The sequence below is a fragment of the Electrophorus electricus genome, chromosome 6 (genome assembly GCF_013358815.1).
Source record: "Electrophorus electricus isolate fEleEle1 chromosome 6, fEleEle1.pri, whole genome shotgun sequence".
NCBI lineage: Eukaryota > Metazoa > Chordata > Actinopteri > Gymnotiformes > Gymnotidae > Electrophorus > Electrophorus electricus.
Genome location: NC_049540.1, coordinates 22253695 through 22268423, shown reverse-complemented (window position 1 = coordinate 22268423; position 14729 = coordinate 22253695). Strand labels below are relative to the sequence as shown.

The following is a 14729-nucleotide window of genomic DNA, read 5'->3' as shown; positions in this document are numbered from 1 at the left end:
GTGCACTGCCCGACGATCATACTACCATTTTACCTACAAAGACTGGTGCTATGGAACGCGGGGAGGCCGGAATCCTTGAGACTGTTGCTGTGTCATGATACAGTGGAAATATAAAACTATTTATGTGGAACTTGTAAATATGCAAGGTGCATTGTGCAATACGTCAACGCATAAGATAATAAACCCATACCATTGCGTATTAATGTTAGCATCCTTGGGAATATAATCCACTTTTTTCGTGTTTTCTCCATAGTAGTAAAATAAATGTACAAGTTGACGTATAAAGTATCCTGTATAGGCTATGCGAATATTTTCTCCTGTTTTCTTATTCGATAGCTTTCTGTATATACTGGACATAAGCTCTCTGAGTGGACAAAAAGGAGCACTCAAGAATCTGAACGGGGACTCTATGGGATATGATTAGACATTTCACACTGGACCTGGAGGTTTCCGGAGTACTGTCCGAGGTGCTGATTATGTGGAACTCCGAATATAACTTCTGTTGTAGAGCGCCTTATACAGGGATAGTATGGGGCATATGCTTTTTTGTAACATGAAATTACCTAAGGCTTAAGGCTTGTATACTGTGAGAAGCATCTTTAATACTATTTTTGGATTCAGATTTGAGGAAGCTCCAAACGAGTGTTAAAATTATACTATTTGTTTTGTCATTGCTTATGCACTTGGAAATTTGTCATATGTCATTCCACATGTAATTGTAGTCAGACTGTCCACTGCAATTTTATTAAACAAACATAAGACATTGATGGTCATTAATGCTTTCTCTGCATTTGAGAGTCAAATTAACAAGTGTTAAGATTTGAAAGAAATGGTGAAAAAGCTTTTTGTTGAATGAAATTAAATGTTATACTGTTTTCCTAAATAGCTCCAGGAAATTTTATTAGAGTGTCCAATTAAGTTTTGAAAGCTTTTGTTGAATGAAATGAAATGTTATACTGTTTTCCTAAATAGCTCTTTATTTCATATTAATTGAAACAAGACATACTGTCGGTGCATAATATCCATGCTAAATAAAGATTATTAATTATCAATGCTAAATAAATGTCATTAAATTATGTTTTGTTTCAGTAACTTTCTATTCTGGTCATTTTTTTGACTAAACACTCTTCATATCTAATTCTGTCCTGACCTTGATCTAACCCAGATTGCCTGTACTTATGCTTTACAGAGTCTGTGATGTCATGGGCAGTTAGAACTTTGGTTAGGGACCTGACATTGCACATCACGTTCGTCATCTCCTCTTAAAGAGACACTCCAAATTCATAGTATTGCCTGTCTGCTTTTATACACTGCAAGAAAAATCCATGTCTGTCTAAATGTTTAAGAAGTGTAAATGCTTAAATACAACGGTTCCCTGTAAATGTATTCAATCACATATACCCTTGGAAACTAAAATCGTGGAATTGAAATTCTGTAATGCTTCCACTGAAATTGCATAGAAGGGCTGATGGACATATGTGACTCTCTTTAGATATGGATGAGCATGGTGTCCACTTTCAGAGGCAGAAACCGGCAGCTCTCAGGCTTCTGCTGCATCTGAGCAAAAGCTTTTAAATGTCTACTAAAACCAATACCCTAGGATCTCGGCTAACATCACTAGCCTTTTTTTAGATTAAGATAAACTAGCAAGCAATCCCCTGGTACTCAAAATATTTCCTCTTTGAGACTATACACAAAGTGAGAATTTATTCTGAGGTCCAGCTTGTAAGCCACCATGGAGTCTGGAATTACCCCAAAAGGATTATCATTAGTTACATAATTTAAAAAAATAGATACATGATCTAGTCTTTCCAACAGAGTCTCTGTTACAGCATGTTACATACCAGTGAGGGCTGTTGCTGCTACTGCTGCTCTTTCCTTTGGGGCAAAAACCATATGGTAAGAGTGTATTCACCTGCTGCTCCCTGTCAAAGTTGATTTATGGAGTGGAAATCCCATAAAATCTTTGTTTTGCATTATAAGATCTATAGTTGCTATGTCAAGTGCATATAGATAAAATTTTTCAGACTCCACTGTTTCAAATTCTACTTAAAAAATGTTACTTTTTTAACAAAAACAGGTTGCCCCAGAGCTCCTACAGTTCAGCTGTACTTATGCCAGGCATGTACTTAGGCAGATCAGTGCCTGTAGGGGTGACGCTGGTCTGCCAGTCAGACTGAAGTTATGACTTAGACTTTTACCAGTTACAGCAAATCAGCAGCAGCCAAGGTAGACAACCCCTACAATTCCCTGTATATTTAAAGCCCAGAAAGGGCATGGGACAGTCCGACTGAGTGCCAGGACTCCTCTGCAAAGATCTGGACCCCAGCTCTACTAATCAACATGGCAGACACAAGCATGCGAATCACTGGGGGAGCAGTCAGATTTGGAGCCACCTATGGAGGCAACCGTCTGTTCTCAGGGGCCAGAAGTATTGGAGGTTCTAGCGTCACTCTGTCCCGCTCGCTTGGCTTGGCAAGGGGAGCCGGAGCCGGGCTTGGCTTGGGGTTAGGGATGGGCGGAGGCCTGGGCCTAGGTCTGGGTACTGGCATGGGTGCTGGAGCAGGTCTCGGCCTGGGAGCAGGCTTGGGCCTTGGTGCTGCAGGTGCCAGAGCTGCAGGCTTCAGGGGAGGCATGGCCCCACCGAGAGCTCGCCTGGGTGGCCGTGTCTTCAAGATTGGAGGTTATGGGTTCAATCCCTCCTTCCTTAGCACCAGCACCACAGTAGATGCTGGTGTCAGTTCAGTGCCCAGTATTGACCCATCTCTCCCATCCCCGGACACAGTACAGGTCACACGCCTAAAGGAGAAAGAAGAGCTGCAAGCCCTTAATGACAAATTTGCTTCCTTTATTGATAAGGTAAGTTAAAGCCCTTGATTTCTTTACTTGAGTTTTAAGAGTAATGCATTTCTGCGACAGGAGGTAAGAGCTCTAGGAGCAGTCAATGAAATTCTTGAAAATCTGTGCCATGCACATAAATCTGTACCCCAGGAAGAGCATTATAATCATTGATATCATTACTCAGTGACAGTAATTTTTACTGCCCCCCTTCCCTTGAGCGCTAACCCAAGGGCTCTGTGTGAATGATGTTATTCAGGCACGCTCACTGGAGCAGCACAATGCTGTGCTGAAAGCCAAGATCTCCATGTTCACCAACCCGGAGCAAGGCGGCCCTGCCAGCACCTCCATCCTGCTCACCTCGGCCATCGGGACCTACAAGTCCCAGATCGATAGCCTCACATCCACTAAAGAGGCAATCATTGCCGAGATTGAGCACTACAAAAGCATCATCGATGACGTACAAACTAGGTCAGGTTTGCTTATTTAATTTGGTGGTGTGGAATGATGTGTTTAAACTACAGAACAATGGGGCCTATGGGTTTGAAAGAGTGCAGCTCTGCCACCAAAACAATGTAATAAAACATTCTGAAGTTTAGATTATTAAAAAATTATCTGTCTTGTTATTTAATCTAAGATATGAAGAGGAAGCAGCTCAGACCAAATCTCTAGAGATGGACTGGACCACATTAAAAGAGGTATTTAAAAAAATAACTTTATATATATATATATATATATATATATATATATATATATATATATATATATATATATATATATATATATATATATGAGAGATAGATAGATAGATAGATAGATAGATAGATAGATAGATAGATAGATAGATAGATTTGTGCTATGATATATATATATATATATATATATATATATATATATATATATATATATATATATGAGAGATAGATAGATAGATAGATAGATAGATAGATAGATAGATAGATAGATAGATAGATAGATAGATTTGTGCTATGATATATATATATATATATATATATATATATATATATATATATATATATATATATATATATATATATATATATGAGAGATAGATAGATAGATAGATAGATAGATAGATAGATAGATAGATAGATAGATAGATAGATAGATAGATAGATAGATAGATAGATTTGTGCTATGATATATATATATATATATATATATATATAGATATAGATAGATAGATATATCAATATATATATTTGTCCTGTTCACTTTCAACAGGAAGTGGATAACCTGTTTCTTACCATTTTTGAGCTACAAACAAGCATTAGTGGCCTGGAAGACCAGATTGCTCTGTCTAAGCAAGTGTATGATGCTGTGAGTGCCCAAATAACTATACCTCCTACTGATACTTATACCTCTGACATCAGTATTTTATACTTGTGTCACCGTTAACAGTGTGTGTGTGTGTGTGTGTGTGTGTGTGTGTGTGTGTGTGTGTGTGTGTGTGTGTGTGTGTGTGTGTGTGTGTGTGTGTGTGTGTGTGTGTGTGTCTGTCTGTGTGTGTATGTGTGTGTTTTGCAGAAAGTGAAAGAGGTGAGGAACATTGTAACAGGCAGTGTGAAATCAGCGGTCTCCATCTCTGTGGACAACACAGCCCAAGCCCAGGACTTGACCTCTGCTCTGTCTGAAGTTAAAGCCCACTATGAAACTCTGGCTCAACGCAGCAAACAGGATGCTCTTCTGTCTGTGCAGGACAGTGTACGGGACCTCCAGCATCTCATTAAACTGCACAAATGCTCAAAGTATTTTCTCAGAATGAATTTTCACAGAACTTTAGCGTAGATGGTGTCTCCCTCTAGTGGACACCTAGCGCATCATAGATTAATCGTAATACTCGTAATTTGAAAGCTGTTCGCTGACAAACACGTGACTCTAGACTGCCGTCTTTTGTCCTGGTCATATGTTTATGCAGATCTCCATGATGACCGTGTCGTCCCAACCCAGCATTCAGTCCCTCACTGCTGTCAAGGAAGATCTGCGTGTTTACAAATTGCAGATTGACTCGGTGCAGAGAGAAATCGACCGTCTTAAATCACTTGTGTGTAACAAAATCGTGTCTTTACAACAATATCCTTGAACAAAAAGGGTCACTGTATGCGTCTTGGTGTGTGAAGTGTGGATTTGTTAGTTGGGTGATGTGCTCATTTTTTTCAGAACATCCAGCTAGAATCTCAGGTGGACGAGGCTGAAACCCACTCAAGCTCCCACACTGACACCTACCAGGAACAAGTACTTGCCCTCAAGTCCCAGCTGGATGACCTCAGAAAAGTACATTTCCTCTTTCAGTTAAATCCAAATACAGAACGGCCATGGTTAATTATCATGCATAACTCATTTATTTATTTATTTTAAGCAAATTGCGCAATATGGACAAGAATACCAGGAACTTCTGGCCAGCAAAATGTCTCTGGATGTTGAAATCACAGCATACAAGAAACTCCTGGACAGTGAGGAGAACAGGTAAAGAGGCACTATGGCTGACCTTCTCTCCTCCCACTGAGCTGTTTCTCTATGTCAGTGTGGTTATGCAGAAAAGAATTGCGTGAGTCTTGTCTGTCTGCTTGCTGGAACAGGCTGAAGTCTGGGGGAGGTATCACGGTGCACATGTCGAAGACAGCAGTAGGTGGAGGAGCAGGAGGAGGAGCCGGAGCTGCTCTGGCCCTGGCTGGAGGAGTGGGGGTGTTGGGAGGAGGTCCCGGTCTGGGAGGCGGGTTAGGCTTCGGTCTGGGCCTGGGTGGAGGCCTGGGTGGAGGTCTGGGAGCAGGATTGGGAGGAGGATTTGGGCTTGGAGCAGGTGGGAGCAGTTACATGTCCTCCAGCCTGAGCAGCAGTGCACGTAAGTATATGCCTGCTCACACAAGCACAAAGTACACATCATAACCAGCTTTGCTAATAAAATCATGCACCCTTTTTTCTTTGCATGACCATTATATTATTTATGAAATTGTGGGATATTATTTGAGACAAAGATAACTAAGGTGTACAAGATACTTAAAAAGCATTGGTTGTTTTCAGAAGTTATTAATGACATGTTCTTTTTTTCCCAGTATCATCCACTGTACACTGAAGAAATACCGCCACCCAGCCTCTTCCATCCTCTTGAGTGGTACCGTATTCCCATACCTGGGGCACTGAGTGAATAAGGCACACATCCATCCAGTTCTTGCCCCTCAGATTGTGTGTGTGTGCATGTGTGTGTATGTGCAGTTGTCTTGTGTATTCCAAAACATTTCCTCACATGGGTTTAGATTTCAAAGCTTCTATAATATAATGATAATACTGTGAGATTCTAAAGTCGTATATTCAGACTGAGGTTCTGCTGAAATTATTACTGCAATTAAAATCCCAATAAAATGTTTCATCCATTCAGGTGGTCCTGATCTAAAATAACTTTTTGAAATGTGTTCAGTTGTGAATTAATTTTGAAGAGAACATAAAGGAAACGCTGTATTTGTTTCATGAGTGGAAAAAATAAACACATAACCCTTTAACACCTACAGATTCTCCCACATTTACCAGATACATGTTGTAGTAGCATACACCTACGTCTTTCCATCTTCAGAAAGAATATTTTCTCTGTCACATGGCAGTATATCAAACCAGAAATGTTCACCACTAGAGTTAGCGTCTAAAATAGATGTGTCATGAGTGTGAATTCATCAACCAAACTGTTAATGACAGATAGATTTATGAGCTCATGTTTCACTTGTTTGCCACCCCTTTTATAAGCATTTGTCCCTCATTTCTATGGGATCCAAAGAAATCAAACATACTGAAGCATGGCTAAAAATCATACCTGAACCTTTACTATATTAGAAATATGGCATTCCATGATCCATTTTAATCCTTATCATGCTCATAACACTTTGTATGGAGAGTGATATGGAAATTTAGCAATATAATATAAGCAATATAAGAATATAGCAATATGGGGGATATGATTAAAAATTGGTTGTTGAGTTGAAAGTTAGGGTTAGGGTTGACAGTATATCACCATTACATTTACAGTAAAATGTTGCATTCATGTGCTAAAAGTATTTTTCCTCTTCATAAGGTGACAAAATCAGTACATTACAATTTAATATAACTGGGGGAATATCTCATTAGCACAAAAAATAACAAAATAAAGAAGAGCAGTACTGAAGAAACGTGTGGTGGTCCCCTGTCCAGCCTGCTGCACGGATGCGGTTGAGTTCAGTTGAAACAGGAAACAGCAGCACTTACCCTGTACTTTCACCAACCTCCTAGTGGCTTGAAGCTAGTATATGAGAATGGCTACACCCTAAAACATTATTTAAGGTAACATTCTTTTCTTCAACCTATGGTCGTTATATTATTTTCTTCATAAGACTGCAAAAATGAGAGATTGTGGCTAGTAGCAAAAAGACAATGAAGTCTCGGGTCCGTCAACAATTTTAAAAAATGCTTCCTTGAGAAGTATGGTATCTACGCAAAATGGTGTCAAAAGTAAAAAAAGCCTTACATAGTGTCTGTAATTTATTCATAATTACAACAATTCCTGTAGCACGTCAGCATGCTGAAATCTGCACTGTCAAATTAAATAATCAAATGTTATCAGTTGTATCAAATGCAGCACCAATTTATGTAAAAGGTGTACGGCTATAAAGGTTAACCACAAAATACAACTAAAGTTTATGTAACTACATAAAAGGGCACTTAGTCATTGAGCCTTTTCAGAATTTAACAACATGGGTGTTAATATTACATGTAAATCTTCATGACAGAAGTCAGGACTCAGTAAATTGGACCAAACAGTAAATTGCTACAAAGTTCAGCATTAGGTGTAATCATTTCTTTATTATTTAATTAATTGGATAGATAATTCTTCACACTTTTTCAGATGTTTATTCTGACATTATTAATTGTGGCTACATTTAAACTTGATGCATTTCCTGAATCAAAAGTGTGTGGTGGCTTTTCTCGTGAGATGGCACATTTGAATGTGTTATTTGCAAAATCTTATTCCCTAAGATATGATTGCAATCACAAGTCAGCAAGGATCTGTCCTGACACTCCTGTGTCTAGCCATCCTAGGGTTCGTTTCTGCTTTCTGCCTATGGTGTGGAAAGAGATCTAGTGAGTGCTCTTCCAAACATATTGCTTTTTATCCCACATACTTACAGCACACAAGTGTGTATTGATACCATCTGTTATTAAAATGTAGAAAACCTATTTCTCTTGCAGAGATAGTTCAAGAGGATAACCAGATTTACAACCAGGAAATACTGTAAGTTATTGTGAGGTGAAGTTGCTGATACTTAGAGAGTTTTGTCTTTCTAACAGTAACATTTCTAAATTATGGAGTAGACATATATACTATTTTTTTAATTGTTTTGGTCTCATTTAGTCAACGGGATGGGAGCAAATTTGCTGTGACACGAACAAAAACAGGTGAAGAACTTATCTTTGCCTTTTTGTTCTTAATTTAGCCTTGCAATTAATTAGTTATCGGTGATGACAATGTTTCATGTTCCGGCACTCTTAAGTCTAGATTTACAAAAGTGTTAATACAAGCAATTTTTGACAAAGACAAATGTCTCACTGTCTGGTTGACAGTATATCACCATTACATTTACAGTAAAATTTTGGATTCATGTTGTGCTAAAAGTATTTTTCATCTTCATAAGGTAACAAAATCAGTACACTGATTGTCTTTTTTTTCCACACACAATTTGGTATGTAGTTAACAATTTTAGATATAGTCCTTAATCACATTTTCTTCAAAAGATCCCTGAGAGTGAATGACATTTCATAATTAAATCTAAGTAACTTTGAACCACATTTAATATAGGTGATCTCAAAATGTGAAGAAGGAGCTGTATGCTATTTCAACACGTGCTGTTTAAATATTTATAGTGTTTCTTTTTCAGTGACAAGACCCAACCAGAAGAGCCCTGAGCAGCCTCTGTGTAACAAGACAGGGTAGTGTACTGATGAGTGTGCCCATAAACTTCATTGCTACCAACTTTACCCTTTTCTAATACTTCAAAAAATAACCTGTCATGAAATGTTAGATATAGAAGTCTGAATAATTATTTAAATTATAATTATTCTCTTTGAACCATATCTGTACAATTCTTTAAACTCTTTTTTATTTTCTAAGGCAATTTGCACATGCATCTAAAGTCCACTTAGATGGTAAGCATTGTCAGTTGTCCATAATAATTTTAGTAATATTATAAAATTGATAACATCAATGACAGCATATATTTCTTGGCTTTTTCCCAACAGCTGTTGAAGACACTCAAGGCAGTTACCAGAATGTTCCCAGTCCAAGTTAATATTTTACCTATAAGCTATTTAAACATATTTTTATAAAAATTGCACTGCCATCCTATCCCCTCACACCTTACCCATTTTTTTTTTTACAGAAAATTGCAATACAGAACAAATATATGTGTAAGCAGCCTTAATCACCATTCATTATAAAAGCAAAATGCTTACTTTTAAAAATTAGATGCCCAGTTAGTAAATTGCAACTCATTCGTGTATGCCTGCTTTCTATACTTGCTCTGATTTGATTTTAGAGATCCAATTCCAACCCCACCATTCAGAACTCCACCTGATGAGCTCATGGATAATGGTAGGAGCCACAGCTGAACAGCTGCTTGTCACAGGCCTATTGCTACATGTCCTATTAGCCCCTATTGTTGAATCTCTCACTTGTATTCAAATGTGTGAGGAAATGACCTCGATCTAAGCCCCTGTGTTGCCTCTGGAAAGGTCATGAAAAACCACAGCATCTGAAAAAGATAAAGACTAGAGAATGCACATTCAGGTGGAACTGTGGCTGAATAAAGCAAAAGGTCACGTTCACAACTTCACTCTTGCCAAGATGCTTTATGAGTGAGCGCTCCTGACTACTAAATGAGGTACATGCCACCGTATGTACGGTTAAACTTTTTTTTCCTTCCCCAGATACAGATACCTACATCAATATTTTACCAACACAAGATATTGACCATGACTCTGGTGAGTACTATGAAATTATTTTTGTCTTTTTCTATGGGTATAGACAACCATTCAATGTTATTGCAGACAATTACAAATTCAACCCTGTTAAAAATGTTTCTATTCAACCAGTGTTCTACTGTATAGCATTTGTAAGCATTTTGTAAAGCACTGAGACATGTTCTAGAAAAGTGATATATAAATATTTACTTACTTACTACCAGACAGCAATGACTATGAAAATGCACAATTTCTGCATAACGCTGATGAAGGTAATTTATTTTTTTGTATTTAAAGACTTTTCTGTTGTTAAAAGAGAAAAAAACAAACTCACTTTGATCTTTATCTTTGAAACAGATGAACCAGATTATGTGAACGCTAAAGAGGATTAACAACTTTATCAGCATAAAAAAAAGACAAGAATAAAATGTGTTTAAGGTACTTGGAATGAGTAAGAAAACAGAAGTTTTTTGCAGTGTCATTAGTTACTTGAGAATTGTGTGAAACTATAACAATGCACCAACCCCCGTTTTTACAATAAGATTAAGCAATTTATCTTTATTAGTAATCTATTGTATTGCAATGTCACTACACTAAAATGATCCTGAGCTTTTAGTAGTAATAACAGCTTCTTAGACCAAAGCAAAGTGTAATGCCTGCTGACATACAGCATGATGTATAGTATATATGCTTTTCCCCCCTCATAACATAGTAGTCAAACTACTGGCTATTTTTGGGAAATGGTCAATTTTTGTAATAAATCTGAAACTGGCTAAAACAATTGTGAAAGCACTCAGTGGATAATTTTGCATACACCAGGGGACAAGTAACTGAAAAAACAACCAATTTATTACTGAGCATTTTTTAAGTATTTACATTTTCACCAGCAGACCAATAAAGCCAAGGAGAGTATGAAGCAGCATGGCTTAGTTTGCATTAGGTGCAGCAGTCTTGCTGCAGAGTCGCCCTAAGAGTCCAGCCATTTGTAGAAGAGAGTTAACTCCTTCTGCTATCTTCATGTGTGTGTAGCCAATCTCCTAGAGAGAGAGAGAGAGAGAGAGAGAGAGAGAGAGAGAGAGAGAGAGAGAGAGAGAGAGAGAGAGAGAGAGAGAGAGAGAGAGAGAGAGAGAGAGAGAGAGAGAGAGAGAGAGAGAGAGAGAGAGAGACACACACACACAGAAACAGAGAGACAGACAGAGAGAGACAATGCACATTAAAAAAATTCACATCATTGTATTTGTAGGATATGATATGAATGTTGGCCAGAACGGCAGCAAAAACATAGTTGGGTGTGGTTTTTTTGTGGTATCAGATACTAAAAAATTACTTGCATGAAAGAGCGAATGAGAGTAAAAAGCTCCTTACCTTGATATACTCCAGCTTCAAGTATTCTGGCATTTGGAAAGTCTTACACACCCTGAAAATGTTTCCGATTATGTCTTCTGGAGAGTAGCCAAGTAACCAAAGCTGTTCAATTATCTATCGAAAGAGAATACATAACTAATTAGTACTGTATGATGTGGTTTGCATTTTTAGCTACATCCTGAGTTATTTATGTTAACAGAAACATGCACTGACATTACCTTGTAAGCTTCATCAATATTAGCATTGACACAGTGTTCAAGCATGCTTTTAACCAGCAGAGGGTGTGGTTCATCACATACCTGAACAGAGACAAAAGCTAAATCACTTCCACCAGATACCTTACACATATTTATATTGATCCTTCAGTCCAGATATAAATCAATGTATTGTAAGTGGAAAACATTCAACTGATATCTACCTTGAATACATTTTCACTGTTGATAAAACCAAATCCAGAATTTGTAGACTGCAAATTGTTTAGGGCCTGGAGACATAAATTAAGCACTGCAATATGAACATTACACTAAATACTGTTAAGATTGGCATCAAAACCAAAATACCCTGCACTGACCTGTCTCATGTCTCCTTGGGCAGTAAAGATAATGGCCTCCAAGCCATCATTGGTAGTGTGCAGATTCTCTTTCTCCACCACTTCCATCAGCCGCATCATGATCTGTTCATCCCTCAGTTTGCTGTAACGCAGGACAGCACAGCGGGACTGGATGGGCTCTATGGGAAAAGATCAGTATCAGGTTTCTGGACCAAAAAATATTTAAATACAAATAACAAAAATATTGTTCTGTCTTATACACCAACAGTTTTAATAATACCAGAAAGGAACTCACCAATAATTTTGTCTGAGGCATTGCAGGCTAAGGCAAATCGTGTGGTCTTAGAGTAGATCTCCATAGTTCTTCTCAGAGCCTGCTGAGCTCCGTCAGTCATACTTCAATTGAACACACACACACACACACACACACACACACACACACACACACACACACACACACACACACACACACACACACACACACACACACACACACACACACACACACCATTAGGACAGGTAAGTGCCTTCTAAACAGTCAGATACATCTGCCCGTTTCCTAATCTTTCGAACTCATTACCTGTCAGCTTCATCCAGAATGATGATTTTGTGACGTCCTTTGGGGAGTGTAACTTTTTGCTGCGCAAACATTTTGATTTTGTTTCTGACAACATCAATACCTCTGAAATAAATAAAACCACAGTACGAAAAAGTTTGCTGCTTTTGATTACATTTACATGCAAGGAAATGCTGTGGTCTGGAAGTGAGCTTGCTTGGAGAAATTACAAGCACAACTTCCTCTCATCATCATTTCCAGCAAACTGTGTGAGCTGAACCCAGGGAGTGAGAGAACTGAAACCTGTGATCAGTTTGTTTTTAAATGTTCAAATGTTTGGGAAGTCCTCTTTGCCAATTCTTGTTGAGTTACCTATGCAGAGATCACACTGATGATGGCAATACATGAGCAACATGAGCAAATGTGAGCATTTCACAGGTTGGCTTATATTGCATCTTATTAAATCCATCCAAAAATTGAGTTATGCCTTAGTATATAATATTTCTAGTGGATGATGTTTTAGTGAACTGCAACATGCACAACAGTCAAATTCTGAACATTAAAAACATTTCACTTTAAATCTAGTCGACTAGATTTAGGCCTAGTCGACTTATTCTTACTTACAACACCCTGTTTATCCACATGCTGTGTCCAGAATATTCTATATGAACTGAAGAATAAAATTATGCCCCAAATCTCTTATCTGCCCACTGATGCCATGTATTTAGGAAACAACTATGTATAAACAACGGTTGGATAGCCTGAGTTAGAGCAGGGTTATCTTGACTGCATGCAGTGTCATGGTCCTGATCTATTACAAACAACATTAGCCACAATACAACCAAACAAAGTCCTAATGCAGTTTGTCATATGTATGGTAACTCATACTATTCAATCATGTCTATACTGTACTGTACTTTGTTATCTGAAGTGTATATCATAGTAAATACTTACCGATCATTTGAGGCATTCAGCTCAAGCACAGCATCCTTCATTGCTGGGCCAAGAAGTGCCCTTGCCAAACATAAAATGCTTGTTGTCTTCCCAGTACCTGGAGGACCCTTTAAACATAGCATTTTCTGATTACCTAAGCAGACTGCTAGCAAGACATTATTGTAATGGCACAGTTGGACAGTTGCTGTTCATTGAAGAGTTTGTTTCAAATTATAGGTTTAGTAAAGAGACAATAAAATTTGTACTTACTGCAATAATTATGTTGGGTACATTTCCCTCTCTGGAAAACACCTATTTCACCAATGGTAGAAAGAAACAGCTGTTTTATATATATATATATATATATATATATATATATATATATATATATATATATATACTCTAACATACTATACTTGCACAAGTTTCAGATGAAGTGGCAACTGACCTCCAGTCTGCTGACTGTTTCCTCATTTCCAACGATTTCACTCAGCTTCAGGGGTCTATATTTTTCAACCCTAGGAAAATAACCACAGTAAAATGTAACACAATTACACAGTAAGGTGAAAACACTGCACAAAGCAATGTTCGGCACATATCTACCTCGCTGGCCAACTATCTTGCATCGATGCGATTAGCTGTTTACAAAACAGGCAGCCAGTTAGCTGGCTGGATACTCTAGCTAGCCATTTTAATTCTATGGTTTTAAATTATTCACCTTTAAACAATACTGAAAGGCTGGTTTATGCAGCCCAAAGCTCGCTAGTACAAAAATGAGCATATCATGTTATTTAGCTAGCTTAGGTTACAAAAATGCGTCAATACTTCGAAGCTACTCGCAGGCTAAAGCTTTTCAGCTTCGTTTCTTGCCCTTGATTTCTGGAACGTTGACAAACTATAGATGTCCCTACCATGGAAGCTCGTAAGTACTTGTCGATATCCTCGGAGCATCTTCCTTGTCATGCTGCGTGTCTACTTCGATTTGTTTACCATCAACGTCTTTCATCTCAGCATCCATATTTCCCGCAGTGTCGGATGTTCCCGCGCCCAAGAAGGAGAGCGGCCACTCAATGGCGTAATTTCCTAGACCTCCCGGAAGTCATTCTACACTGTTCTGGGGTCAGATGTTGTGTCTTTTAATGGTAAGGGTTGGATTTTAGTAGAGCTCTGTCGTAAGCGGCTGGATGTGGGCTCAAACAAACGCTGAAGTCTTGCCGTTTGATAAATAAATTTAACCTTTATCATCTCTGGCTTGTCGGTTCACATTACACAGCGTCCTGTCATGACAATCTAAGACCATTTTGAATTTCTTTTACTATATTGGACTTAATACCCTGTATTTTTTAAAAGTAAAAAACTTTTAAACCAGTATTTAACAAAGCATAAACTATGACACAGTACTACAAATCAGCCTATTTGAGGAAAGCGCTAAAAGGAGAGCTGGAACCAAAAGACACAGTGCACAACATTTTGTAGATTTTTCATAAC

General features: G+C 38.1%; 3 protein-coding genes across 4 annotated transcripts; 2 read left to right on the top strand and 1 right to left on the bottom strand.

The window, feature by feature from the left end:
- Nucleotides 1-2343: 2343 nt before the first annotated feature.
- On the top strand, nucleotides 2344-6230 carry si:dkey-183i3.5 (thread biopolymer filament subunit alpha). The gene is made up of 10 exons (XM_027006192.2): nucleotides 2344-2859; nucleotides 3098-3309; nucleotides 3476-3536; nucleotides 4084-4179; nucleotides 4387-4563; nucleotides 4778-4903; nucleotides 5020-5133; nucleotides 5219-5325; nucleotides 5439-5701; nucleotides 5913-6230. Exons 1-10 carry the CDS (start codon nucleotides 2344-2346, stop codon nucleotides 5930-5932), a joined length of 1692 nt encoding a protein of 563 aa, XP_026861993.2. The 3' UTR covers nucleotides 5933-6230.
- An 842-nt stretch (nucleotides 6231-7072) lies between these two features.
- On the top strand, nucleotides 7073-10615 carry si:dkey-183i3.6 (linker for activation of T-cells family member 2). Its single transcript, XM_027006222.2, has 12 exons — nucleotides 7073-7164; nucleotides 7858-7962; nucleotides 8071-8113; nucleotides 8234-8277; nucleotides 8757-8808; nucleotides 8990-9024; nucleotides 9118-9162; nucleotides 9258-9285; nucleotides 9414-9469; nucleotides 9805-9858; nucleotides 10062-10109; nucleotides 10195-10615. The coding sequence occupies exons 2-12, from the start codon at nucleotides 7860-7862 to the stop codon at nucleotides 10227-10229; spliced, it is 543 nt and encodes a 180-aa protein (XP_026862023.1). The 5' UTR covers nucleotides 7073-7164; nucleotides 7858-7859; the 3' UTR covers nucleotides 10230-10615.
- A 53-nt stretch (nucleotides 10616-10668) lies between these two features.
- On the bottom strand, nucleotides 10669-14319 carry rfc2 (replication factor C (activator 1) 2). 2 transcript variants are annotated; one of them, XM_027006203.2, is made up of 11 exons: nucleotides 14153-14319; nucleotides 13690-13759; nucleotides 13512-13553; nucleotides 13263-13369; nucleotides 12333-12434; nucleotides 12048-12148; nucleotides 11774-11931; nucleotides 11621-11686; nucleotides 11421-11501; nucleotides 11203-11316; nucleotides 10669-10874 (listed from the first exon to the last, which is right to left on the bottom strand). In XM_027006203.2, exons 1-11 carry the CDS (start codon nucleotides 14257-14259, stop codon nucleotides 10764-10766), a joined length of 1059 nt encoding a protein of 352 aa, XP_026862004.1. In that variant the 5' UTR covers nucleotides 14260-14319; the 3' UTR covers nucleotides 10669-10763. The 2 variants fall into 2 exon arrangements, with proteins under 2 accessions (XP_026862004.1, XP_026862012.1); XM_027006211.2 differs by lacking the exon at nucleotides 12333-12434.
- Nucleotides 14320-14729: the final 410 nt, after the last annotated feature.

Bases quoted from the DNA above. Each gene is read 5' to 3' on its own strand.
- si:dkey-183i3.5 (XM_027006192.2), top strand. From the start codon at position 2,344: ATGGCAGACACAAGCATGCGAATCACTGGGGGAGCAGTCAGATTTGGA. The intron at 5,326-5,438 runs GTAAAGAGGCAC...TTGCTGGAACAG, and splicing joins CTGGACAGTGAGGAGAACAG to GCTGAAGTCTGGGGGAGGTA. The intron at 5,702-5,912 runs GTAAGTATATGC...TTTTTTTCCCAG, and splicing joins CAGCCTGAGCAGCAGTGCAC to TATCATCCACTGTACACTGA.
- si:dkey-183i3.6 (XM_027006222.2), top strand. From the start codon at position 7,860: ATGATTGCAATCACAAGTCAGCAAGGATCTGTCCTGACACTCCTGTGT. The intron at 8,809-8,989 runs GTAGTGTACTGA...TTATTTTCTAAG, and splicing joins CCTCTGTGTAACAAGACAGG to GCAATTTGCACATGCATCTA. The intron at 10,110-10,194 runs GTAATTTATTTT...TCTTTGAAACAG, and splicing joins TCTGCATAACGCTGATGAAG to ATGAACCAGATTATGTGAAC.
- rfc2 (XM_027006203.2), bottom strand. From the start codon at position 14,259: ATGGATGCTGAGATGAAAGACGTTGATGGTAAACAAATCGAAGTAGAC. The intron at 13,370-13,511 runs GTAAGTACAAAT...CTATGTTTAAAG, and splicing joins TACCCAACATAATTATTGCA to GGTCCTCCAGGTACTGGGAA. The intron at 11,687-11,773 runs GTCAGTGCAGGG...TTATGTCTCCAG, and splicing joins CCCAAGGAGACATGAGACAG to GCCCTAAACAATTTGCAGTC.